This window comes from Anas acuta, chromosome 2 (genome assembly GCF_963932015.1).
Source record: "Anas acuta chromosome 2, bAnaAcu1.1, whole genome shotgun sequence".
Taxonomy (NCBI): Eukaryota; Metazoa; Chordata; class Aves; order Anseriformes; family Anatidae; genus Anas; species Anas acuta.
Window position 1 is genome coordinate 31406678 of NC_088980.1, and position 27830 is coordinate 31434507.

At 39.9% G+C, this 27830-nt stretch overlaps 1 protein-coding gene and 1 long non-coding RNA gene across 3 annotated transcripts in view; both read left to right on the forward strand.

Moving 5' to 3' along the window:
- The first annotated feature begins 3201 nt into the window (after positions 1-3201).
- On the forward strand, positions 3202-8928 carry LOC137851685 (uncharacterized). Of its 2 annotated transcripts, none has more exons than XR_011093359.1 (3): positions 3202-3627; positions 6033-7227; positions 7618-8928. It is a non-coding gene; the product is annotated as an uncharacterized lncRNA (long non-coding RNA). The 2 variants fall into 2 exon arrangements; XR_011093360.1 differs by having other exon boundaries at positions 7002-7227.
- Positions 8929-26277: 17349 nt separating this feature from the next.
- The window catches only part of AHR (aryl hydrocarbon receptor), a 62834-nt gene continuing 61281 nt past the window's right edge, over positions 26278-27830 (forward strand). The window contains exon 1 of the mRNA XM_068674110.1: positions 26278-26762. Coding sequence (XP_068530211.1) covers positions 26707-26762 — 56 coding nt within the window. The 5' untranslated portion in view covers positions 26278-26706. The remainder of the gene's footprint in view (positions 26763-27830) is intronic.

Consider the following 27830-nt stretch of genomic DNA (forward strand, 5'->3'; position numbering starts at 1 on the left):
TTGCTCAGTTAAGGGCTTTCCAGGTTTTTGGATGAATAAGAAATACTGTCAAAATGTTTTTATATTCTTCTTCAGTCTTGATTTTGAGTTACCAGAACATTTTTTCCTGACAATTGCTATAACATAAGAAATTGGTTATATTTCAGTCCTGTTTCCAGTGCATAAACAACATAGTACATCACTGACAGAACTAAGAGAAAACAATCCCTCCAAGGTCTTTTAGCTGTCATGTCAGCCAGCAAATGTAGAAGAACAGGGAAGAATGAGCTAAACTTTCACCTACCAAACTAGAAGCAGATCACCATGTAGGAGCTTGTATTGCTGCTTGCTGTGTAACACCTGTTTTGCAGAAAAAGAGAAGCCCCCAAGTTCACTATTGTAAAGACTCCAGTGTTGGCTCATTCTCCCACCTGTCAGAAAGCCTGTTTGCAGTCATGCTGAAGACAATTCTTAATCTGGGCAGAGAGAAAACTAGAAACCCCTTATAAAATACTTAATACCAAAGATTTCTTCTTCTATGTACGCATATAGTTTTTGGGCATGTACATTGTTTCCTCCAAATTACTTGATACTTTATTTAAATGGCACAGATATAAACCAGTTGCCTGTCACCTGAAAGGGTAGAAAGCATAATGAATTGCTTTAATCATTTGTTCCAGTGAAACCCGAGTGTTGTGGTTGCAATGAGAAATTTAACTGCTTTAGGGAAAGCACTGGGCAACCAGACTGATAATGAAGGGAGGGAGAGGTATGCTTCACTGCAGTGATTACAGCCAGCAAAAACCTGAAAATATTTTCTCATATCATATACCTCTATTTGTTGTAGCTATTTAAACTGTATTAGCTAGTTCATTTACTTAATTAATCAAAAAGCTTATAATGAATGGGAAATTTGCTTCTTGCACAGTGAAAGTGAAAAGAAAGGGAGAGGAACAGTGAAAATTTGTATTTACAGACCATTATCTTCCTGCCACAAATTTTTCATTAGGAAATGAGCTGGGAGATGTTTAATCATTTCCTAAGCATCTCTAAAGGTAAAATCTCTGCACCTTGAAAAAAAACAACAGCAAGATGAGCCATTTACTCATAGACTGTGATAGTTCCAGTCAGTAATAGTAAGCACTGTAGAAATAAAGCCTTCTTCAATATCTATACAATTTCTAAGTCTAAACAACACAAAGGCAAATCTCCATAAAATACATTTTTTAAGTGTCTCCCTTCAAATTCTTCACATGATCTATCCTGAGTGAATTCTCAGAAGAAAATAGTGTGTTAGCTCCTAGCACAGTTACAAATTTCACTGTTTATAAGCATTCCTCAGTAGTTATTACGGCTAGCATTCTGTCTGTTTTGTTAGGTATACCAAGCAATTGCACTGAAACTATCTAGGAGGGACAGATAATGCTGCAATGTTTGCAGCAGACTTCACTCTAGGTAACTGGGTATTCATCCTATCAATGTACACACATATGTAGCTGTCTCTTTTTCTGTTTCTTCAGCCTTACTCATTTAACACCAATGTCACAGCTCCTCCTCCTATCAAACAACAACAAAACAACAAACAAACAAAACCAGTCATATGCACATGCTGTCCTTGCTCCACATACCATACAAAATACAGTTGAAAAGAAATTTTGCCCCCAAATCTTTTTTTTTTTTTTTTTTGCAATACAGGAAAAAGTTATACCTCTTTCACAAGAAAAGAGAGAGAAAAAAATGTGGTTGAAAGTGGCACTTTACTCATATTTAAATAACATTTTAAAATCAGTGTTATATGTATAGATAACACATGGTATGACAGCTTGTCCACAGGAAATCTCAACTTTGTTTCTTAATTATAAAAATTTAAATGCAAACTACATTCTAGATTTTAGAGAATATGAGACTATGAGACATAATACATAAGCTCACATTCCTAGCTTTTTTTTTTTTTTTTTTTTTGTCTACTTCCTACTACTGAACTTCTGAAAAGAGAAATGTGGATTCTGTTTGGTAAGCAGCTTGCTGGTCAGACTGATGTATTTAGCTATGATCCTAAGAGACTATTTCATCATAGGTTACAACTTTCCCCAGCATTGTGTCATGATTTTCTCTAGCTATTTTTCTTTGACTACTTTTTTATAGTTTGGAATGGAGTACACTTTCATGGAGTTTGTAGGAGTATCACGTACATTTTCTTGGTATTAGACAGCAGTACTAGAACACTTTTGAACTGAGATGCTCGAAGAAAACAGCTGTGGAGTAAAATGGGTGTTTCCCTGTTCTCAGATATTTCAGTAGGCTGAACCTACAATCATATATGCCTGTTACCTCAGTGGGACTGCTCTTGTATGGAAGTGATCAGATATTCTTAACAGAGAACCTCCCTTGGAAAGGGAACTGGTGGTCTGATCAGCATAACACATGCTGTCTTTAAATGCAAGTGTGACCTCATCTGAAGCCTTTTATGGAACTTACGCCATTGGTGGCATTTTTAGAAGTCATATTTCCTTGGTTGTTTCTCTTAATTCATATACACATGACTGCTAACAGTCTTTGGTTATTCAATTTTAAAAGATTAAAAAAATAAATAAATCTTGGTAGACATGGGGGAAGTCGTGGAGGAAAATGATTCATTTAGTTGCTCTGTGTGGGTGTGTGAGCCTATGGATTTAAAAAGCCACAAGAGCACAGAAAGATATAGTGGGAGGAGAAATTGCACTGAAGATTTTGTCAGCTTCTGAAGCAATGGGTTTAGTTTCAGATCTATATTTCAGTGAGAACTCAGTATTAGAACGCAAACACAATTTTTCAGTCGTGGTTGGATTTCCGTCATTTTATCTGATTAACAAATATAGTAACGTCTTGTCTATCAAGTGGTTGAACATCTCTGTGGTATAAATGTCAAGAAATGGAAGAATTTTCAGTTTTTACTTCAAAGCTGATATGCCTTAGTGTTCACACTGCCAGAAACAATAAATTAGATGTTTAAGTTAGACAAATGAATGGATCAAGAGAGTAAGCCTTAAAACATTACTAGGCTGCTTTGGTCTGAAATACATCCAGGCGAGTGCACACTGTGCAATGACAGTGATTTTTTAAAAGGGAAGGGTGTGGAGGGAGTTATCAGCCACCTTTTTAGAGATAACCTTTCCTTTCTCAAAGAAAAGGCTTTTAAATCATCAGACATTTAAATCATCAGCACTCAGCTGGAGAATGAAAGGCATGAACTGCCAGTCTAATAGCATCTTCCAACCTGGATAAGAAATAAAGGCTATTGGACTGTTATTCAGGGGACTCATTGAGCAGCAGTGAATAGTTAAACTAATTAGCTTGCTTTCTTATTGGTGGAAAGGTGTCAAGAAGGGCAAGGCTATTAACCTGGCACTGCAGGCATCTGAGCAGTATCCTTGTGCTTTTAACTGTCATTGGGCCCAGCTGGACACCCAGAAAAAAAAAAAGCTGGCATATAAAAGCCTAAGCTGACAGTTCCACTATCTTTAGTGAGAGTGGTAATGGCTAGTTTGTAAGGCTGTAGCCTGCCAGGAGAGGATAGACGCTCAAGAAAGGCTCTGCCTTTACCAGTGTCAGTAAGTCTCAGTATTCTCAATGGTCTTATGAGGAAGCTGGCTCTTTATTAAGCCACAGGTGAGATTTTTATTTTATTTTGTTCTAAAGAGTCTCTAGAGAATGCTAAATTGAAATGCTAACACCAAAATAAATACGTTTTGCTGAAATATAGCAGACCTCCATGTCAGTGTGGTTGTGCTGACTATAAATCTGCCATAAAAGACTAATTTATTTAGCTCACTATACATCTACTGAAATATACATCTTAAATAAACAATAACTAGTCCAAGAACACTAGCAGAATGTTTTTGTGTGTGTGCTTCTTGTTTTTCTTTTTCCCTTTTTTCTTTAATGTAACTGTAAAGAAGGAAATCTTATAAGCAAATGCTTCTCTTTCTTTCTAAGTCTGGCTATACTGCGAGCAATAGGAACTATTACTGATCCCTGATTCTGTCGAGAGGTGAGCAAGGAATTCCCTCTATGTTGAAGGAGGGCTCTGGCTTACAAAACAAGGCCCGCACTTCTCCCTCATGAAGCACATCAAGTCCCCAGCAGAGGGAGCTTGCCTGAGTGTTCAGGAAGGTAAACCAGGCATCTGTGCTAGGAAGGTTTGGCTGCAAGAAACATCCTGCAAGCATTAGCTGAGGAGAGTTTCTCTGTTAGGCACAAATAGTCTCTTAACACCAGCAACCATAGTGATGCAAGCTAACCTTGGCAATTATAAAATAATGAATGGCCTTGCTCCTGGCTCTTATACTCAGATATCCTAAAGTTTTTTTTTTTAAAAAAAAAAAAAAAAAACAAAAACACACCAAACCAAAGAACTATTTTTTAGCTATCAGTGAATTACAATTTTGATTCACTCACAATTTTAGGGGTAGCTTGAGGGCTTCAGATGTGGATTTGGAGATCAGCTGAAGAAGGCTGTCTCCACATACTTGCCTCTTGTTTTAATTTTTTGGTCCTTGTGTATGAGAAGCTGCTGACTGCATATGGTCTGACAGGATAGAAATACTGCCCTCTCTTTTTGCTCAGCAAGGTTGACATCTGAGGAAAAATAGCCATTTAACACCTATTCAATGCAAACAATTAGGGGAATGTTCTGTGCCTGCTGATGGAGGTGGTAGATGTTTCCATGAAAAGCTCACCAGACAAAACATGATCCCTTATTTGCTTAAGAGGCAGCTACATTAGAGGCTGAGCTGAGGAACAGACTGGAGTGCAAGAAGGTAGGGAACTTGCTCTTGCTAAAGGCCAAAGGAGCCTGGTAGGCTTATTTGTAGGGTTATAGTTCTGTGTATTTCCATGTACAGTGGAGGAAATAAATGAATAATAAAAAAAAAAGTGGCCAGAGCTGTTGCAAAAGGAAATTGACACGGGGCACTAGAATAGGCCTGCAAAGATTCTATAACAGATTTAGGAGCACAAAATTATTAGTGGGTCAGACTCTCTAAATTTTCAGTGTCTGCAATTAAGGAAAACATAAGGTCATGTTTTCAATTTACAATTTGTTCCTTGCTGTTTGGCATTGCTGATGATACTTAAGTAATGGTTCTTAGAATAATTTACTCATCATGTTCAGATTTGGCTCAAGACTTCTTTTATATTTGTATACATTTAGAGTCGCCCATGTCTAGAGTTTGTTAATTAGAGCTTTTGAATCTGTCCTCATCAGCATTGCAAAGATAGTTTTATTTAAAATAACAGTAGGAACATAATAAACAAAGAGGAAAATAATCAAACACAACTGTCTTTAAACCATTCCACATCATGTTATATTGGATACCCCATCACATACTTAGAAAAGAGTGATTCTTTTATGGCAGTGAAAACCAAATGCATTCAACTCCTTATTGGAAAGATTAATCAAATTGTATCATGTTGCTGCCTTAATCCCATTAGGATTTAAAGAACATTAGTTTATTCACAGCCTTCTTTCATCTAACACAAAACAAAACCCTGTATTAAAGTGTTATTCAGAGTCTCTTTAATATTGTAGATCCCAACTCCATGTTTCTCACTCACACTGAAAATAACTCTTAAATATATTTCTAGAAAATTAAAAATAACTTTTTTCTACTTGTCATATAAATAATACTGCATTAACAATCTCAGTTTTTGTCTTCGCTAAGATGGATATATTTTCAGTTTATCTGCACGCTAAGGTTTTGGAAAATGATATTTAATTCTGTTCAATCATATTTCTAGTGATGCCTCTCTTGTGGTTCCCCCTTTTCCCAGGAGCCTCATATTTTAGCTTTTCCATATTGTTATCAACACAGAATCTTTCTCAGTCCCCAGAAGGCTTGGTTTTAAGCCACTTGTTTCCAGTGTGTTTCAAATCTTTGCCCACAATATCATTCCATGCCATACAGAGCAGCTATTCACCAGATGCCAGATGCATTAAGTGCTCTTCAGTTGGCTTCTTTCCTCAGGATTACTAATTTCTATGCCAAACTAATTTCTAATTTTTGGACACATAGCTGCTGATTGTGCTGTTTCCTCAGGGCAGTTGTTACTGGAAACAATCCCAGATGTCAGTGAGTACTATCACAAAACTTTTGAAAAAGTTTGTATCCTGTGATAATCCTGTGAAAAAGTGATGTATCCTTTCTCATCTATCCTGGAATTTTTAAGGGTGAACAACTAAACCTCAGTGCAAATGGGTAACAGTAGAACCCAGAAATTCATGCAGAACTGAAGTGTCATTTTCAGAATCTACTACAGCTATGTTTCAACAACTGGTTTTACATCCTAAATAATATTCATTTAGTATTGTTTTTCCAGACTTTAGGTATATATGACTATGTAGGCATATTCTGAGGATTGATCTTGCTTGTCTACTTTGATTAGGCTTCTTGGCACGTTTTCTCAGGAGGAGATGAAACCAGACCTAAAGCTCTATCACTGTTGTGAGGTTGCTCTGTAGCTGAAGTGTCCACAGCTGACAGAGTGAGGGCTATAGTACATTTTGGGAGATATAGGAGTGCAGTGTGTAGATGGGCCTGCTTAGTGTAAAATGCTATATATCTCATAAAGAGGAGCTGTCTCATGCAGGGAGAGATACCAGTAGCATTAGCCTCCATTGGTATGTATATACTACAATGCTGCATTTAATTACATGATCACATGCTGTCTTACTCCATAGCACTCTGTCTTCACTCCTAGCTCTTAATAATTACAGCAGGAGGACTTAAGGTTTCTCAGACTACTGTATGTTCCAGAATTGAGTTTCTTGTTTAAAGTAAGCTAAACTTTGTTTTTGCACGTAGTAATAATGATAGATGACAAAATTATCTTTGGTAAATTACAAAAATACCTTCAAGTAGCATGCTAATGCCAACAATGTATTTTCTAGGATTCTTCTTTCCTGTTCTTCTCTAGGCTGATCAAAAGCCTCTTACTAACTGCCTCGTATCCTACAGCAGATGTTTTGCTGATCCTTTTCTCAGAGAAAACAGAACATAAAAGCAAGTCCTCCCCAGGAGCACAATCTGATCCCTTTAAAGGCTTACTATAAGCTTCCCTTCTGAAGGATTTCATGGGAAGCCACCTGAGAGGAGAGTGTACCTCTGATGTGCAGGGAGCTTTCTCTGGAGGAGTGCTGGTCACAGTGTGGTGCTGGGGAGTCTGCTGTCTCTCTTGCTGCTTCAGTCAGGAACCACATGGAAGTACGAGGTAAAGGCCAGAACGTCATATTTGACAATGTTCACATAGCAAAGAGAACATACAAAAGCCCCACTGGTGATTTACGTGCACACCTGTGTTGGGTAAATCATTGAATAATTCCTAATACAAGGATCAAAGTACAGGTTGCCAAATACAAACATTGTTCACTTTCACTTCTGTCTGCATTTTAAGTCATATTGCAGGAGATATTCTTCCCATATTAAATATATTTTAGGCTATCTTAGATATTATTTTTGTATCTTTCAAAACCTCTCTGGTAACTACACCGTACCTTAGCATAGTGTTGGATTCTCTAATATACAGTCAGTCCCTCCTGTTTCTATCTCTTAGCCTAAAGAAACTTCATTTAATTCTATATGCTGGTTATTCTGTTTTAAGGCCTGGCTTCCTGATGCTAATGGAAAGGTTACAGCTGTTGAGTCTTCTTGCTGCAAGGCCTGTAAGATTGACTGCTTCCAACCTTTCTGGACATGGAGGGGGAGGAAGAGAACTCAGCTTCCTCTTTCTTCTGTTTCTTATCAAAAGACAGAAGACTTGGGGGGTGGTTAAAGAAATGTCTGGTTTGCACTTTGTTGTCATGACAAGCTAAATGACTAAATAATCAAGACATTTTATTTGCTGGTGAAATTCCTGAGAATTTGAGATCAATATCTGTTTAGTAAAATATATAAATAAAACCACATACATACTATTTTTCTATTTTTTTCCCAAAGGCAAATGAGTGTATGATCAGTTGTCCTGGGTGGAGGTGCTGTCTGAATTAAGGAACTTAGAAGGGTCTCATGTGAGGGGAAAAAAGATTGTTTTAGATTTTCAAAACTACAATAAATATCATTAAATACAGATAGGCCTTAGCCATCTACTTTTGTTTTGCATGCCAGCTTCTTTTGAGCCAGTGTCTGGGTTACAGTCACTAGACTTGAAGGGTTTTTCACACCTGGTTTTCAATGTGTGCAGGTGCTGAGGGTGTTTGTATAGCAGGTTTGGATCTCAGTCTTTCTTCTTTTTGGAAACTGCTATTTAGAAAAATCGGAAAAGAAGGCCTTTTCTGTGATCCAATTAACACTTAGACTCAGAAGTCTTTTCAAAGTTAGGAAAAGACTGCCTATAATTTAGAAGTGTATCATTCACTTTGTCTCTAAACATCAATTTTCTTAAATTTAAATTAGGCAGTTGTCTAATGTCATTTTGCACACCAGCCATAGCAATTTGTTGATTTTTCTTGTGAAATCAGCTGACTGATATATCTTAATTATTGTTAACATTGCTCTTATAGTAAAGCAAAAAAAAGAAGTAAACCTGAACTGAGCAGACTTGTCAGTGCTGCCAGTGTATTTCTGTGTGTATGCTATGTGAAAAAAAGACAAGGAAATTCTGAGAATGAAGAAGTCTGACTAGGTCCAGGAAACCTCACTATTCTTCCTCTTTTTCTTTCTATTTGCTTGGTTTCCCTTGTTTCAGTGCAAATAATAAAATGAGCAAACGTATCAAGTTGAGTGAAGGAATGACTATTTATAGTCACACCCCTATTTTTTTCCACTCCCCATTACAGAGTAAAGCAGTTAACAGAACTGAAGTCTTAAAACAATTAGCAGCATTTGGCATCAATTTGGCATTATAATCACTATAGATGAAATACGGTAGTTTTATGATAGATGCTGAAATGGGACAGGGTAAATTTTCATTTTGAAGAAGTAATTCCCCAGCATTTGCTGCTTTTACTTTAACCCTCAAGAGATACCTGTGGCATTATCCTTATACCCTCCCATCAGCCTTAAGACTATTGTTTCATGCCTTCATTCAATATTTTCCAAACTGTTTAATGCAAAAAAAAAAAAAAAAAAAAGCCCATATTTCTGCTTCTGTCTGGAATAACCTTTAAGTCCAATACTTCGCCTGGATATTAGACTTTATGCCTGTTGCTAAAATGTCAGTGAAAAGAGAAAGCGGTGTCCCATTTGGTGATGGGAAGTGGTTGAACTTGGTCTCACCACCCAGTCAACTCAAAAGGTCTGCATAGGTTTCTTCTTTTGTGAACTGTGAGGCTCCAGAAGTTTTCCCTGAAATAGGAAGCACTATGAGTCAGATGTATTTTTGCAAATGTCAGTTCATCAAGTCATATAGCTGTGAAACCATACACATGGGTTTCACTTTCCCACAGAATTATTTGCGCACACAAAAACCTACACAACTACATCATGACATGCTGAATTGCTCAGGTCTGTTGATAACTCTAGTTTTTTGTTTGTTTGTTTTTTTTTATTTTTAGGAAGCAGATTATGCAAAACCAAGTAAATACAGCAAACTCAGAAGGTGCACTGGAATAAGAAATATGCCTCATTTCCAATAACCTGAAGTACTGTAGATAGGCAGGAAATGTTTGACATTTGAAATTGTCATACTGGAACTGGTCTTTTATAATAGGAAAGGAAATGGGACTCACTTAAGTAAACTTAAGAGAACTTTCTCATGAAAAAAATCAGATTCAAAAGATATGGAATTATTTTTAATACGTGTAATATTTCATTAGAAAAAAAAGGGAGAGGGGTGAAGCGATAATTAACTGTTGGTATTAATGCAAATATTGGTCCTTATGAGTCTACAAAGTTATAGCACACATTTATACGTAGAAAATCTTTCCCTTTTAAACTAAAGGCATGCTGCATTTTCATGGGGGATTTGACAGTACACCCAGAAGTTGCCTTGGGTTTAAAAAAGGCAAACAGACCTACTGACACAGTGACTTTCCCCTCCCCCTAGGAAGTATTATTACTTTTACTGGATTTTTTTTTGGCAGATAGGAAAAAATTAAGGAACTGGGGTTTTATTTTTTTCATTATTTCTTATTTGAAAATCATTGATAACTTATTTTAATTCAAATATTTTTGAAACTGCATCTGATTATTTAGGGTTTATAGAGGATAGTACGTATGGTCCTCCTATGTTGTAGATTCTTGCAAAAGGAAAAGTTCGTTCATGCTTTGTAAATATATTTTTAGTGCCTAGAAAGTTCTCTTGGACAAATATTTTTGTGTTACACAATTTGCTGACACTTTTGAAATCCACTTAAGGTAGTTTATAGCTTTGTCTACTTTGGGGTATTTATACATTGTAGTTTATATGATCATGAGTTACACTTCACATGTGGAGGACCACATACAGTTGTTAGGTTTAGCACTGCTATATAAAGCATTAAGCTTATTACACCCAAAAGAATTACATTATGCTGAGGCAGTTCGTGTTTTGTGATTACATGTTACAAAGGAAGACAATTGTAGGAGCTAAAAGTGGGAAGTGAACATCGTTAACAGTAGTACATCATAATTAAAGAAAAATATTTGGTTAATTATTTTCATTACATCTTTTCCCTTTTTTTTGGTCCATTTGCTTTTCTCATGCAATGTTGTTTGACTTCTGGATGGTTCAAAGCATCTAAGTTGATTGATCTTCTCAATCTTATTTCAGTGTTTATACTCATGTTCCTGTGTTCACAATATGCATCAGAAATTCTGGGTTTTTCAATTTCTTCCAAAAGTTAAAATTATAGACATCTTAATTTAAACTTAATTGAAACCAGGTTTCATTCATGACTGTTTATATTTTACTAGCATTATTTTTATTTGAAGCAAATGGAAAACCTAATTGTTTTCTAAATGCTGAAGTGAGAAGACTACTGAAGCAGTGAGGGAACACATGGGACAAATCAATAAATTCCTGCAGAAACAGGTCAATCAAAATCGGCCCCTTGCCTTCAGATACAGAGGCAGTTGAGGTATCATGGGCAGACTTCACAGTATGGATATTTACAGCTTTCTGAAGACTAGAAAAATAAAATTTGATGAGCATTTTCATCTCGGCATAATTTAGTATATTTATTCCTCCAAAGGTTTTAATACCTCTTAAGAGGAATGATCCTATCAACATAAAGGGGTCATAAGGATTGCTGCATGATCAGATTAACCTCTCTTCTACTCCATTGCTTCCAAGCTTTAGGTCAGTTCTGTTTGATTTTGGAAATAGTTTGTGTTTTTTCCTGGCTACTCTTTCCTTTTTGTTGTCATTATACAATACATGTTTACTTGTTACTATGATTTTATATTATTAGTTATTGTCCTATTCCTACCGCATAGCCTGGTTCCATTAGGATTGTGTCAGTGCTATATTCTAGCTTTGTTTTTTGTAATTTTTACAACTACCTACTTTTTTAGTAGCTATAACACGAGTTTATGCTTTAATAATAATCTTTCTTCACAAGCTGAGACCAAACACCACTTGTTAACAATAAGGCTGTTTGCATTATTTATGCTAAAAGTCTAAGCCTCCTGAACTACACCTGAAGCCTAGGGATGTATGAATTTACGAATCCCAGCTCACTCCTACAGAGCTTTTGAAATGTTTGTCAAAGTGGCTGATGGGAAGGATTTGGATTTCCTGCTGCCATCTGAAATTCCTTATGACAGCCCCTAAAATCCCATACTTTCTCACTGCCTCTGGCCCTCCAAAGCCTTTAAACACTGGTTATTGGAGGCCTTATGGGGAGAACTGACAGAGGAGATTGACTTTGTTTCACTCAGAGGTGAAAATATGGAATAAAAGCAAATGGGTGTGACAGCATTTTGCTTAGTAAGGGTGTGTACAGTATCTTTATTGTTCAGGAACTATTTATTAGTTAACTTAAATTAGTAGTATTATCTGTATGCTTGCTTGCAGCAAAACCACATAAAAGTAATAATTCCTTAAAAGCAACATTTCCATGGGAGCTCTTCTCATGCTTTGCATTGTAACCCATCTAGTAACAACAGCTCTTCAGGAGCAATTTGGCACCTGGACTTCAATATGTTGCTACCGGGGTTTGCTCTTTTGGTTATCTGTATTGTGTTAATTGTTTTGTTTGTATTTGTAATGTGGTATTTTAGGAAACATAGTTTATTCTGTATTTGCTAGATTTCAAGCTGAATGTTCAATTTAATTCTGACTCTTCAAGATAACTTGTAATTCACATCTATTATTATACAGAATACAAATGGATGCCTATTTACTTCTGTTTCATAGCTTCACATGGAACAGGTAGTACACGGAAAGTGTCAGAGTGTGTATGTGAAATTTGAGCATGTATTTTGTTGAATTCATTATGCAAGGTAATGTATAAACCCATAACAAATAGCAAATCTGCATCCATTTTGAACAGAGATGGATATATGTAGTTAATTTATGATGCAGATGAGCTTCATTTATTTCAGCAAATGCACTGAGCATTAATCCTGACCTTATTTCAAATGACATTAAGAAGCACTACAATGTTTTTTTAAAGTGTTTGCTTCAGAGGCTGGAAATATTAACCATGCCTAAATGAAGGATTTATTTTCTGGAAAAGAAATTTGGACAGTGTTGATTTTTCTGGCAAGTCTGAATTTTTGCTGTTTCTGCTCAATCCAAATAAATTGTCCTACACGCAACTTAGGTACTTATTTTTTTCTCTAGAAATAGAAACACTTCAGCCTGAATTATAAGAACAGCTTTCAACTTGCATACTACACCTGTAATTTTCCACTTTCCAATTCAGTGTTACTGTTGTCTTCCAATTTCAGCCTTTTTTTTTTGTACTAATACAGTAAGAGTCACAATAAATGAAACTGCATGTGAGCACTGTCTTAAGAACTATCCACAAAATAAAAATGTGTTTTGTAATCATGTGTAATAGTACTTTCCATGTTAACTTATACCTTAGATATCTTGAAGAATACAGTTTAATTTCAGTAAGAAAGCAATTAAGGAAGATACTTCTACTCAACTTTTTTTTTGCTTCTTTTGCTCTTTTTCCTTGTTTTCCCTGTGCCTACAAAACATCCGCATTCATGTGGGGTTACATGAATGTGTTTTTGTGCAGTGTACAGCTGCAGAAGAAACAATACATTCTGATGATGGGTGATGTAGGTACTTTCAATGACTAATGGGTTTAGCTTTGTGTTGTTTGCCTGCTCAAAAGCTAAGAATTAGATAAAAGAAAGCAGTAAAGGAAGAGTTGTTTTTTTTTTGTTTTTTTTTTTTTTTTGTTTTTTTTTTTGTTTTAAATTAAAAAAAAAGGCAAAACAATGGTACAATCTCTTCATACCTCTTCAAAGCTCCAGAGAAAAATTCTTGTATGTTGGTTGTATTGGTGTAAGAATGCTTAGGAGGAATGCAACGTATAGAAGTCAGTAAGCTTGGGATCAAAGGAAACAGCAAATCTCAAGAATCTGTCAAGTAGGAGGAAGTTTGAAAAGAAAGGAGAATCCATCAAAAGTGTGCCACTTTTATCTGCTTAAAACAAGTTGATTGTTTTCTTTTCAGTGGTGTGATTTGCCTATAAAGTTGAATTTTCAAAGATATAGGTTGAACCCTTGTGTATAGATTTTTTTTAACTTCTCCTAAATGTTTTTTGCCTTGCACGAAATAATATATATTTCTGTCCCTTCTAAAGCCCTCTGTCAGGGCAAACTTGCCATGACAAGTTCCCACAAGGAAAGTCCTGTAGGGTCCAAATATCACTTGAAATTCCTGACTGAGCCATGATTGCTGTTTGAGACTGTTACCTGATTGCTGGTCTGAGTGACTGGCTTGCAGAATACTGACTTTAAAGGCATAAAAGCTTGAGCATCTGTACAGCTGGTAGTACAGGTGGCTGCTCATCAAAGCAGTGAGCACCACTGGCTTTTTTCTGAATCCTGTCACCAAGGATATAGAATAGTATGATGAAATTGCAGAAGTATGTATAATTGGTTAGCTTCTGCTAACCTGATATTCAGCAATATCTCTTCCTTGATTACATTTAGACTACAGCAATGGAGTAGTCTGCAATTAATCCTGCAGTTCAGCTATACTGATGCACAGGGCACACTGACTTTCCTTCCTATTGATGTCTTGTTTCTTCAGTGGAAGCTAGAGTATAGGAAATGAAGGAAAAGAGAAAATGATATACAACTGCAGCTCATCCCATCGTAGAAGGAAGTCAGCATGTGTACCCACACTCAGATACAAACAGCACCCCTAGTTTGGGTGAACAATTAATTTCAACAGAAGCCTGTGCAATGCAGCATGCTACTCAGAGTCAATGAGGAGAGTCACTTCTCTTAAATAGGACTGATTTAGGGCAATAAGATAGGCAAGATGCCTATCATGATTTTTTTTTAGAAATTAGCATGTTTTTTCTCCCCATATCTCCTTTGCAATAGTTGCAGTTGCAAGAGAAGACAGGAATAGTGCCATCAGATTGTTGTTTAAGAAAATAATCAGGACAGCAAGCTTGAAAAGGAATGATTTGTTTCCATCTGTGTGCCTCTGTACATCTGCTAAGCTAAATAGATTGAAGGGATTGGGAAATAAGAGACTAAAATGAGACTAAACAGTGATCTCTATGCTTTTTATAGATGGAAATGACCTAGCTACTCAAAAACAAAGTTTTATTTCATAAAGACAAAGATGAATTAGAATAAGGAGTACTGTTCAAACCTTATTCTATAAGTTACATCATTTTTATCAAGTATTTCTGAAAATATGGAGTACCTCTGCTGTTTGGATGCATGCAAATATGCTGTTATTGTGGAAGAGTCAATTGAATGAGCACAATATATCAAATATTACCAATATTGGCAGTTCTTTTAGCATATGAATGTCAAGAAAAAGCATACTGTTAATAATTTAACAGCAAGAAGTATATTATATTCTTTCCTTCCCCACCTCCTGAAGCATTGCAGCATATACCAGAAGTGCTTGTTCATTGTAGAAAATTCTATTCTAAGTCTGAATACAGTTTACTGTTTGAAATTTACTTTTTCTTCTGACTGAATGTTAGGCATATATAAATTTTTATAGGATATTTTGATGCATGTATATCACTGAGTTTGCACTGCTTATGGAAAGCAGTTGTAATAAACTTGGAGAGGATTACAATAGGTTGTTCCAGCCACCACAAGCCTAAGAAATCAACAGTATCACCAAGCTTAATGTAATTAGTCATGTCTGTGTGAAATTGTTACCATAGCAAGTATTCAGCTGCTTAGGGGTAGATGCTGAAGATCTTAGATGCTGAAGGAACAAACTCAGTAACATCAGAGCATTGATATCCATAGCAAGAACAGAATGATGATGAAATTATTGTGCTTAATGGCATTTTAATCTAATAAAAGCAGTTTTTCCAGTAACCCATAGCCATGATATTATGGCCTTATCAAGAACTGTAACATTTTAGGACAAAAGTCATATGCTGGAAATTTATTCTGCCCTGCCTATAATAGAAAAGTTTGAGATGAAGGGTAGAAAACAGCAAGCTATGTTTCTTCTCTTGGTGTAACTACAAAAGGAAGGAAAGCAAGGGGAAAACACACACAAGGTAACTACCAGGTTGTGCCCTAATGAAGATAACTGCCTCATTGTGTCCACTATAAATGTTGTCATGACGTTAGTTCAACCTTTGGTCTTAAACAATGGAGACCATGAAATACGTACTTGCTACATATTGAGAATGTTATGGGAATGACCAGAATATTTTATACAAGAGTAGCAATACATGTTGAACAAACATTACCTAGCCATAACATTCTGGAACATGGACTGCTGGAACAATTGTGGCTGGGGAGAGGTTCATACAGGAAGACAAATATCCCAAAGTCACTTTATTTCAGGTCTCCATTTTTAGAAAGGCTTTTTTTTTTTTTTTTTTTAGTTTATGGCAGGAGTGTGTGGTAGAGGGGGAGGCAGACATTTCCCTGTGTATGCCTTTCCCTGAAGCCTTCACTGAGAAGGAATTATTGTAAATAATAGAGTCAAGAGGCCAACAGAATATTTTTTATGCAAGCAAGCTGAACATTGCTCCTGTGTCTTTCCCTTTCCTTGTCCATTTTTCAGACTGAATCTAGAACATGGCTGTATAAAGGCTATGTCTACAGTCCGTAAAGGCTGGCAAACACCCAGATGCTGCAGCTCAGCCATACATATGAAATTAAATTTCTAGGATTCATTGTATGGCTCTCTGCCACAGTAGCTACTGTCATGAACAACTCTGCGAAAGGTTTTATTAATGGAACAACATATGACCAATTGATCCTACAGTCACTTTCCTCAATGAATTATTAAAAATCAATAGGTTCCACGATTCTATGAGCTACTAATGTAACTCTGGCTTTTTTTATAACATTTTTTTTAATGTCTTCTTATTGGGAACAAGTTTCTCCTCAACCATTTACAATTTTCTCTTCAATAACTCCATCTTTTAACTGTTGGCTTTTTATTCTTTCTGGATTTCCTTGTCTACTCTGCTTATTCTCTTTCCTTTTCTCCAGTTTTATCTATCTGATCAATTCTGTAGCAATGTACTCCTAGGAAAAGTACCATATGAGTACTCTACTATACTTTTAGTAGGAATACTAGAAATATTTACTAGAAAACAGAAGAAAAAAAAAGGAAAAAAAGTAAGAATTGTTGTAAGAATTAGGTATCCTTCAGCTGTAACTCCTGAATTGTTAATGGTTTAGGCAGAAACAAGATCAGAAATGATTTCTTCCCACTTTGGAAAAAATAAAAATTAAAATTAAAAAATCCCACTAATCTTGGGCTGCTATGTAAACCACAGGTCACCTTAAGCCAAGCTTGAAGGTCAGCTGAAAAGTTCAGACAGACCAGCTCACAGATGTTTGTTGTACTTAACATCAATGAGTCCACCTCACTCAATTCTTGTGTCTATTTTATTTTTTTTTTTTTTCAAATCCCAGTCTATTTGAAAGTACTATCCTATGTTCCTTGAAGTTCCTTGAAATATTTTTGAAGGCACATCTTTCACACTGCCCATTGCTATAGAAACATCACCCTTAATTTTATAACAGATCCAAATTTACCAAGTGTAGAGTCAGGGAATTCTTACAGGAGAAATCCTGGATCAAAAAATCACATTTTCTGGAGTCTTGCTGCCTCTAGGATATCTCTTTCAGTAAGCCTCCCTTATGTAAGAAACTGTGAAGTGGCTCCAAATATATGCCCTCAGAGAAAAAAAAAAAAAAAAAAAAGCTATATTTTATACATCTAAAATGAACAACTTTTAATCTCTAGCAGATAGACTAGCTAGCAGCTCTGTTGACTAGGGGAAATGATAAACTGCTAAAGCTTTGTGGTATCTTGGTGATGCAATGTATTGTAGCTATAGGGACGTAGTAAGAATAATTGTGTGAAGCACATGGGAAACACTTTTAGTGAACGCTATTGTGCTGATATCACTGGAATTGCTAATTGGCACTTGTGGTCATAAAAACTGGCAATGTGTAGGTTTTGAAGCTGTTTTTCCTAATGTTTTCTAGAAGATTAAATAATCACTAAAACTATGCACTTATTTTGGAAAGATCTTTTATACAACATACGCCTATGATAGGCTTTTCCACTTTAGTATTTTATTCATTAGGAATCTTACAAAATTATTTATATAGAATAGAATACAAATTATAATTAAGTAATAATTAAGTGTAGCTGTTCTTACAAGACAGAGTTTTCCAATTCTGCATCTTCAATGATATTAGTGCAAATGGAAAAATATTCAAAGAACATTCTGAACCTTTCTGTCTGTGTACATAGTATGTTAACTTTTAAGAGACAACTTCTGCATAGCTAGGACTTAAAACCCAACATTTCAGATAGTACCTCAGGCTCTATGTTGAAGCTAATGCTACATAACTAGTAGTGAAAATTAACAGGTGAGTCACTACAACCAAAGAGCTAAACACCTCTCTTGCATGCCGGGCACACTAATAAGGTTTTCAGAACACTCATTGCTAGCAAGTGTTAAATACTATGAGGTACTCTGCGGGCCAGACTGAATTAAAAGAACCGGAGATAATGGGACTATAAAGATGATATGTAGCTAGCAACAGTTGTGACTTGCTTAGGGATACATGTAAACACAGTCTGGTTGGGACACTTAACAGGATAAATGTGGAAAAAAAAGAGGAGATAAAGCAAACAATATATCAACTGGCTTGCAGGCAGTTTTCAGTGCATGCATGTTCTTCTGTAGTGCTGAGCAGAAAAAACATGCCAGGACTACTCTCTGCAGAACAAAAGTCTTAAAGTGCTTCTCTAGGACAGATACCTGCCCCTGTTGCCTTCTCTGCAATGCTGTTTGCTCTGTGCAATGTGGTCACTCTCTGGATTTGTGCTGGCACTCATTCTCCAGAGACAGTTGTTTCCCTGTGTTCCTGTCCTAACAGACTCACTGTCCCCTCTCCTCTCTCAACTTCCTCGGCTGCCTCAGTCACAGCTGAAATCAAAGAAAACCATGCTGAAATGAGGGGAAGTCGTAGTCACGCTGGATAGAAAAATGATGTTATGGGTCTACATTACAAAACCTTCATAAAATTGCAGTCACTTACTGAGACAGTGTCTCAGTAAGCCCCAGACAGGTCACCTAGCACAGCTGTAGTCTCTCTGTGACAGAAAGCTTTAAGGGATGGGCTGGGCAATCAGCTGCCAGAACACAGGCTCAGCTCATTCTTAAGAACCAGGGACTCAATGAATGTATTTTCTATCGTGTTCATGAAAATACTTTCAAAAGAACAAACACATGCCACATTTTTTCTCAGGCAGGCTATTTCCTGAGTAGGTATTAAAAACACTGTGTTTTGGCTTTCTTCTTTGCTTGTTCTTTTTTGTTATTAATTATGCAGTGTGTTCATGGAAAGCTGTCTGTGTGAGAAATTTCCATGAATTACAAATTGGTTTTAGCCTTGACCTTTGGCATTTAGATATTGGCATATCTATTTGTTATTTTTTCATATTCTTCTCTATGTGTACATTCTATAATTGATAGGTAGTCCCAAGCAAAAGAGAGAATACAAAGCCATTAATGTGATACCTGTAGCTTGTCTTAGTCACAGAAAGGTTTTATAAGGCTAAATTAAAATTTATGACAGCTAGATATATTTATTAAAATTAGCTCAGGTTTGTTGGTACAGAAGTTAGGCTCTGGCACAGTAACTGTATTGTCACTTCTAATTTAGATCATTTTTTTTACTCATTAGTCTTACTTTGTGTATACCCTTTCTTCTTAATGAGAGCAGAAAGAGAATTTGCAGCCTACTGAGTTAGCCATCATCACTGTAAGCTTGTTTCAGACCCTCTCAAGCCACAGGTTTTGTTAATATTATAAGCCAATTTAGTGGGAAAGCCCTGTTAATAAATATAGTTCAACAGCATTTTAAAGCAGAAGTAAAAAAAGGTCAGCTCTTCATGTTCTGAGTATAACGGTACAGAACGTCTTGGTGCGGCAAGATCATACGCTGGTGCAGCTGGATCATGTGTTGCCCACATTTGCTGATTGTCATGGTGATTTACTGTTGTGACCCAAACTTTCCTGCCTCTGCATACAAATAGCTTACAATAAATGTAAGCTATTTGTTTAACTGTATGGCCAAAACCATCAGAAATACACTCTAGAATTATACCTGTACTAGTGAACTTGCCAGCACCATGACAACATCCAAGACATTGAAAATCAATCATTGGTGGTTCAAAATTGTTAGAATGGTCTTTTACATGGCTTTAGTGTGTTCTCACATAATTCCCAGGAACAGTTTAGGGGTTAACACATGCCTGTAACCATCTGCAATTTGCATTTTGTATGCAGTCACCGTAGTAAGGAAACCAAGAAAATATAATAGTATGTGTCTGTTACACTCTGTGCCAGTGAGCTTCAGCAGCCAGAAAGGAACAGAAGGTATTAATTGATCCCAATAATCTAACTGTCAGAAAGATGGACATTGTACGATGTATGTAGAAATGGCATTTTTCTTTAAATGGGTTTTGTAGTTACAGACAACTCCTTGTTTATGGACATAACTAACATAAACGTACTCCACTGACAAGGAGGGAGGGGAGAAGGAAGAAGTGGAGGTCATGCTGGTATTTGGAATGACAACATAAAAATTATTCTAACCATATAATAAAATGTATTCGTAATGCTTGTGGGAGAAGAGGGTTGGAAAAAAATAAATGTAGTTACAGAATCACAGAATGGTTGAGGTTGGAAGGGACCTCTGAAGAGTCCTCTGAAGGGACCTAATCCAGTCCAACCTCCCTGCTGAGCAGGATCACCTAGAGCACATTGTACAGGATGGCATCCAGGTGGATTTTGAATATCTCCAGAGAAAGAGACTCTACAACCTCTCTGAGCGACCTGTGCCAGTGCTCTGTCACCCTCACAGTAGAGAAGTGCCCTCTCATACTCAGCTGGAACTTCCTGTGCTTCAGTTTGTGCCCATTGCCTCCCATCCTGTCACTGGAAAAAAATGAAGAAAGACCAGTTCCATCCTCTTGACATCCTCCCCTCAGATATTTATACACATTGATGAGGTCTCCCCTCAGTCTTCTCTTTTCCAGACTAAGCAGGCCCAGCTTTCTCAACCTGTCCTCATATGACAGGTGCTCCAGTCCTCTCATAATCTTCATAGCCCTCCTCTGGACCCACTCCATTAGCTCCATGTCCCTCTTGTACTGGGGGGCCCAAAACTGAGCACAATACTCCAGGTGTGGTCTCACCAGGTCTGAGTAGAGGGGCAGGATCACCACCCTTGACCTGCTGGCAACACTTCTGAACGCATCCCAGGAAACCATTGGCCTTTTTGGCCACAAGGGCACATTGCTGGCTCCTGGTCACAGCCTGCTGTCCTACAGGGCTCCCAGATCCTCTCTGCAGAGCTGCTCTGCATCAGGTCAGCACCAGTTCTCTAACTGGAAGGCTGTTTTTTTATAAACTTGTTCCAGTCTGCTCATTTCTGTATATCAGGGAAAAACTTGAGAAGAGTAAGCAGTGTGCTGATTTTTACACTTACTATGTAATGATATTGTTCCTTTGCTCCTTTATTTTCTTGTACTTATGGGTGAAACATGGTTCTTGTTTTCAACATTATAGGATCTGAGAAGAATCATGATACAGTCTCACAGATGATGCTTATTAATTTCTCAAGTTTTCTGGAAGTGGAATAGTCTTGAATGCTGTCTCTAATTGTGTATCTATTCTACTCAGGATTTTTTGTGGCCTCTGTCGTGACAATTGAGATTACAAATTTCATTGGATTAGTGTAATTCAATGAATTTAAAGTAATTAACATACCATTATTAACCAAAACCTTTCAGCATGAGCAATTTTATAAGGATCAGAGGCAACTTGCCCAAATATCAATTGTTTCAAATCTTTTGTGCTTTGTATGACTCTTCAGCTTCTAGAAATGCTCCTCAGGTTGAATATCTAATGGAAAACTGGGTGTAATTTTAAACACTGACATATGAGAAGCTCCCACAGACACAGTGGAGATGGGGAGGAGGAGAAAAGGAATGCACGGGTTCTTTCCCATATTGACACAAATACAAATAGCAGGAAAAAAGCTTCTTCTCAATCTAATTCTCATAAAAACTACCTACAGTTCAACTAGTACCTGAAACTAAGGCTTCTATAAAAAAGTCACCATAAAGTACGGTCAGTCACATTTCAGAGCTTTTATTTTTCTAGATATAATTGTTTTCATTTAAGTTCCAAAAAGGCAAGGAAGAATTTTCTTCAATAAACCTGGTTCCTAACAATAAATCATTTGTGTGACTTTCCCAGTCACTAAAAAATCAATATACAGGATATTCAGTTACAAGTGAACTTCCCTAAATGATTAGTTCCCTGAATTGAGTATGAAGAGAGTAATCTGAGTCACCACAGATATCCTTTCTCAGCAGAACAAAAGCACAATGGCAAATAATTCCTAAACAAGTGACAGTTCTGCATATCCCCAAAACTTGAACTGCACAAATTACAATTTTAAACCACAGTTCTCTTTCCTCATCTCCAGGGAGTCAGAAAAGAAATCACAAATAATCAAACCCAATTTCTTCCATGTTATTTGCACTGAAGACAACCAGAACAAGTCAACACACAGAATTATCTGAGGGAAGTAAAGTTTTGGCCATGGACAGAAAGAGTAGGATAAAGGAGATAAATGAGTCAGAGATGACCCTAAGATAGCAAGTAGTGTTTATAATTCTTATAAATTCCTCCCAAGGGACAAGATTTTTGTTGGTCTTGTGGTGATCCTGTGAAACTCCATCCCACTCAGGAATTTCTGTCTGTTTAGTAAAAGTCCTCTCCTCCAAGCAGCTGCCCACCTCTTGAAATGAGTGAGGGGTCTGTGTAGGGCAGGAGAAGCAGAAATGGAGCAGAACTGATGTTTGGGTCAGAAGATAATTGCTCATTTTGGAACCAGGACAGCAGATGTAACTGCTGACCAGCAAGAGCTCTGGAAGCTTCAGAGGATCATAATTACGCAGATATGGAAAAGCCTGTGGCACCTCACCACATGCTAAGGATAGGAAAGGCATGATTCATGAGATACACAGGCACACTTCTCTTAAAAATCTCATTATCGGATAGAATTACAATTCATGACTTTAAAGGTGGAAATGCTGGATTTGAGTAATGAGGAGAAAACTGATTGTTGATGGTTCTAGACAAGTTATTAAGGGACATTGTGATCTTTAGTTTAGACCTAGTAAGCCAGCTGGGTAGCATCCTAGAGATAAAGTAAGAGGAGGTCGGTCAGTTATACTACTATATACATGAAAATGATCAGCATAGGTATTAAACCCTTTAACTGTCCACATAATATCGGCCACAGTTTTCATTTGTAAGATCCAACATGTTAAACCTGACCAACTATTACTGCTAAAAAAGAGTGATAATTAAAGAAAGAAACAAACAAAACAACCTTGTGCTGTAAAGGAGGCTGTAAGATAGCTGAATCATAGTTCTATAGTTTTAGTCCATTTTACACTGAATATGAGGCAAGATCTCTACTGTACCCAAATAAACAATTGGAAAAGAAAATACTGAAATGATGTGTTGGGCAAAGAGACAGCAAGAGTGCCAGGAGAGGACAGATTTGTAAAATCATAGAATCATAGAGCTGTAGATAACCTGATATTAAGTTTTTTGTTTGTTTGTTTGTTTGTTTGTTTGTTTTTAGGTAACTGTGTGTAAAAGGCTTAAATGACACAATTAGAAATTCTCCATGCATCTTATGATAGTCTGTGTTCTGAACGTCTGGCATGTCCTATCTGTTGTTAAAAAGGTATCTGACCCATAGGAGCGGATTTCCAATTGCAGGCAGTGAAAAGGATTGCACTGTATGGATGGATGTACAGAAGACATAGTTGCTGCCTAGCAGCAAGTTTTCCTTACTCTCTGCTTCCAAATCTGGGAGTTGAAGTGCAACCACAGACCTCCACTGGTACCATGTAAATTCCCATGGCCCCAAAAAGGAACTCACTGGGAGATGACATCTATCAGAGGAGGCTAAAGCCTACCTCCTTCTTCATGTGGCCTCCAGTACATCTGGACCTGATAGATGAGTCAGCATGAGTACTTGCACAGGTTGCCCAGAGATGTAGTGGGATCTCCCTTGTTGGAGATCCTTAAGAGCTGTCTGGACATGCTCCTGGGTGGTGCTGCTCGAGCAGGGGGGCTGAAGCAGATGGGCTCCAGAGGTCCCTTCCAACCCCAACCATGCCGTGATTCTGCAAAGTATGGGTGTGTCTGACAGTATCTAAGCAGCACAAACGTTGTGATCTCGAGGATGTCTCAGTGGAGAGAGACCTTGGTGGATTTTCATTAGAGAATAAGAAGTTGCTGGAGACTTTGTTCAGTTGCAGTGAGGAAACTCCGACTGGAAATGATCAAAAATTGGAAGAAGAGGAGCTTTAAACAATGTCATTAGGTTTACAACTCAAAGGTAATATAGTTAAAGAGAAGAATGAAAGCAGAGCAGCAATTTGTATTGTGTATGGAGTGATCAGAGCATGCTTGTGTTGACAGAGGAAGAAACCAGAGAGCAGGAAGAGGTTAGGGGTGAAAAGAGTAGTGAAAGGGACTGGGAAGTTTAAGCGGGAAGAAATAGAGTGTTTGGCTAGATGGATGGATTTGGAGAGAGTAAATGGCATTTTCAGTTTTAGTCCTAAAATCAAAAGAAAGAGTCTGGAGAAGAGAAGGAAGTAGGATATGGCACACATTACTGCCTATCAGTCAGGATGCTGGCAACATCTAGTGAAGAGAGAAGACAATAAAGAGGAAAGGGACTGCAGAGTGACAGATAATGGCAAATAGCTGACATCCTCTGCCAAGGTGTTTGGCCAGGAATGTGGCAGGAATGCAAATGCAATGCACTGACCTTTTAACATGTACAGTTCCTTTACTATATATATTTTTAATGGATTTCAGCAATTTTTCTTTGCTGAAGATATATTTTTCAAAACAGTATTTGATCAACTACTTGCACACTAGTATTTTTAAGATTTAGTTAAATTAATTTAATCTGAATATTGCGGCTTCAGCACACTCTGCATCTGGGATAGCTTCCCAGGCAATTAAACTCGAGCAATTAAGCTGGTAAACAAGCGTGTGTTATGCTGTCTAATTCACGCTGTGAGCTTCTGAGGACGAGGCCCATGCCACTGTGGGATGCACAGGATGCTGGAACCAGAGCATGGCTGCAGCCGGGACTCCTCAGCAAAGCTGCTGCATTTCGGCACGGCGCGGCTGCCCCTGAGCCAGAAGACTGGCTGTGCTGGGGTTTGCACAACCGCAGTGCTCTATTTTCCCAGCAGCTGCCATATGGTAATACCTGGGCCACAGCTAATAACCTCTGTCAGCATACCGGAGCAGGAGTACTTGCATAACCACAGTATTGGTTTCAACAGCCAGCGAGGGAATGTGCAAGTGCTCTTAGCTGCTGTTTTAATTCCTGCAGCCTGGCCAGCTTCTGCAGGCAGATGCAAGCCAGCACCAAGGACACTGCCTCAGCCTCCTCGCAGCCAGGCAGGGAGAACTGGGAGAAGGAAAAAGGCAAGGACCTGTGCTAAAGTCAACAGCCTGAGTTTTGAGCAGCAGAGGGGCCAAGGCTGTGGCTGCATCGCTTGGGCTGGACTCAGCCGCCTGCTTCGGGAAGTGGCTGGAGTTTTGTGGGCTTCAATGGGAGCAGAAGGGAGCTCTTCCTCATTCTCAGCACGGGTCAGCCAGGCTCTTGTCGCAGTCACGGTTGTGTATAGCCTGTGTTTACACAGGGCGACTCCCCGTCTCCCAAGTTTAGTGCAGAGACAAAATTTATTGTCTTAATTCCGGGTGAAGAGCTCTCCTCTTGTGAGAGGAAACAGAGGAAGAATACAGGAAGGCAAAGCAGTGGCGGGTCACAAATGCATCAGGAGGCTTCTTAGACAGTTTTATTTGTCAGCAGTTTGGCAGCACCTTTTACTTTTTTTGTGACACTGCTGCTTTCCTTTAAAATAAGTGTTTAGTTTAAAATGTCAGCATAATAACTCACGGATTTACCCCCTAATGAGATATTAACCACATCCTGGGCTAATAACCCCCTTCGTTCCTTCTGGTGCTTAGGAAGTTGCAGCGCTGCCCCAAGTGACTTCCCCCAAGCGTCCTCTTGTCCCTGTCTTCGGTGGAGTCCTGTGCATTTCCACTTGTCCACCCACAAGCACTCCTACCTGGGGCTCCCTCCCAGCCCCTCGTTTTGGTGGCAGCGCCTCGTTTTTGGCTTGTTTACTCGGTGACCTGCAGCCTGAGCGCTTTTTTTCAGCCTCGGGGAAGCGGGAAGGCGAGGAGGCTGCAGGCCTCGGGGCAGGCAGGTGACCGACACAAGCCTCATCTTGCAACCGAGGCGGGCTCGGCTTCCTTTCGCAACCGTGACTTTTATTTCATGTATTATTTTATTATTTGATTTTCACGCCGCCGGTGCCCGCAGCCCACCTTCCCCCCCTACCCCACCCGCCCCCGGCCGCCCTCCTCTCCCCTCGCCCGCCCTTCCCAACATGGCGGCGCGGCCGCCCCCTCCTCCCTCAGCGCGGCCGCCGCGAGGGGCCTCCCCCGGGGGGCGAGGGGGCGGCGGCGCTGTCAGCCGGGCGGGGCGGGACCGGGGCTCGGCAGCGCCGTGCGGGAGGAGCGGGCACGGGGCTGGGCCGGGCCGGGCTGGGCTGGGCTGGGCGGGGAGGCGCGGCCCGGCCCGGCGCCGCGCACACTGACAGGCGCTCGGCCAGCAGACGGCGGCCGCGCCGGGGCGCGGAGTCCGCGGGGCCGGCCGGGTGCTCGGTGTCGCCTCGGCAGCAGGGGCGGGGGGGGGGGGGGGGCGCGGCGCTGGAAAGCCCCGGCCGCCCCCACACCTGTGCCCCGCGGGGGCGGCCAGTGGGTGTCGCCGCCGCCGCCGCCGATCACCTGGGATCCCCGCCCCGTGGCGCCTCCGCCTCCCGAGCTCGCCGCGCCGGGGAAGCCGAGCGCGCTGCGGGCTGGGCGGCAGGGCCGGGGCCCGCGGGCGAGGCCGGGGCCGGGGCTGCGGCGCCGCTGGGGCTCGCCCCCTCCCGGCAGCAGGAGCGAGGCGGGCAGGAGGGCGGTGGCCTCGCAGCGGCGGCAGGATGAACGCCAATGTCACCTACGCCAGTCGCAAGCGGCGGAAACCTGTGCAGAAAATGTAAGCGGCGCTCGGCGGGCTGGGAAGGACGGCACGGGGGGGACGGGGAAGCGGCTTCCCTGCCTCGTCCCGCATGGGGCTGCCCGGGGGCGGCTGCCCGCCGGCTGCGCGGCCCTGCCCGCGCCCCTCAGCACGGGGAAGGAGAGGGAAGGTGGCCGCCGAGCCGAGCCGAGCCGTGCCCGCCCCACGCCGTGTCCCGGGGCCGCTGATCTTGTTCCGTTTCGCTTGGTTAAAAGCGGGTCGCCCCCCGCGACCGGGCGGGCGGGCGGAGGCAGCAGCCGGGTGCGCGGCCGCCCCGGCTCGGTAGGCACCTGAGGTGACAGCGCCGGGCGCTCGGCCCCTTCCCGGAGCTGGCCCGGCCTCGCTGCCGCCGCCGCCGGCACCCCTGCGGGTCCCGTGTAAGGTCGAAAGAGGCCAGGAGAAAGAAGTCTGGCCGCGGTTTTTATTTTTAAGCCTCGTGGGGTGGGGGGCCGGCTCGCTACCTGGGCAGTGGCACGTTGTGCACCTGCCGCAGGACCGGGCGCTGCGCTGGCCGGCGGTGTGCAGGACACGGGAGATGTTGAACTTGCGCTTGCGACTGGAAGCCGAGTACCTATAGGTCGTAAAAAGTAGTAAAGGCGAACTGCTGGGCTGCAGGGAAAATCACCTAAGCGCGATACAAAGCTCAGAAAATGCCCTCTGCATTGTGGAGGGGTGCTCCTGTGGCAGGTAACTGCTGAAACTCCAAAAGCGTTAAAAAGAAGGACAAATATTTCATGAAACTCTCATGTAAATGGTATGGTTTTAGACTTAGAGCAGACAACCGTCTCAGGGGGAGGGGAATTAACTGGGGTGCTTGCGCCTTTACGGTTGGAGCTGTTAGAATGAGTACATACGCATATCCAGATTCTCGGTCTACAAATTAGCACAAGAAGTCTAAACGTGGCTTTTTTTTTTTAAAGCCCTTGCTGGAAGGTACAGTCATAATGTGAACAGCAGTGTTTGCTTTTCTTTCTTTTGATCACTCATTTCCAAACAGAGGTGCTGAATTAGACTTGCTCTACAGATCTGAATTTCAAGAGCAAAATT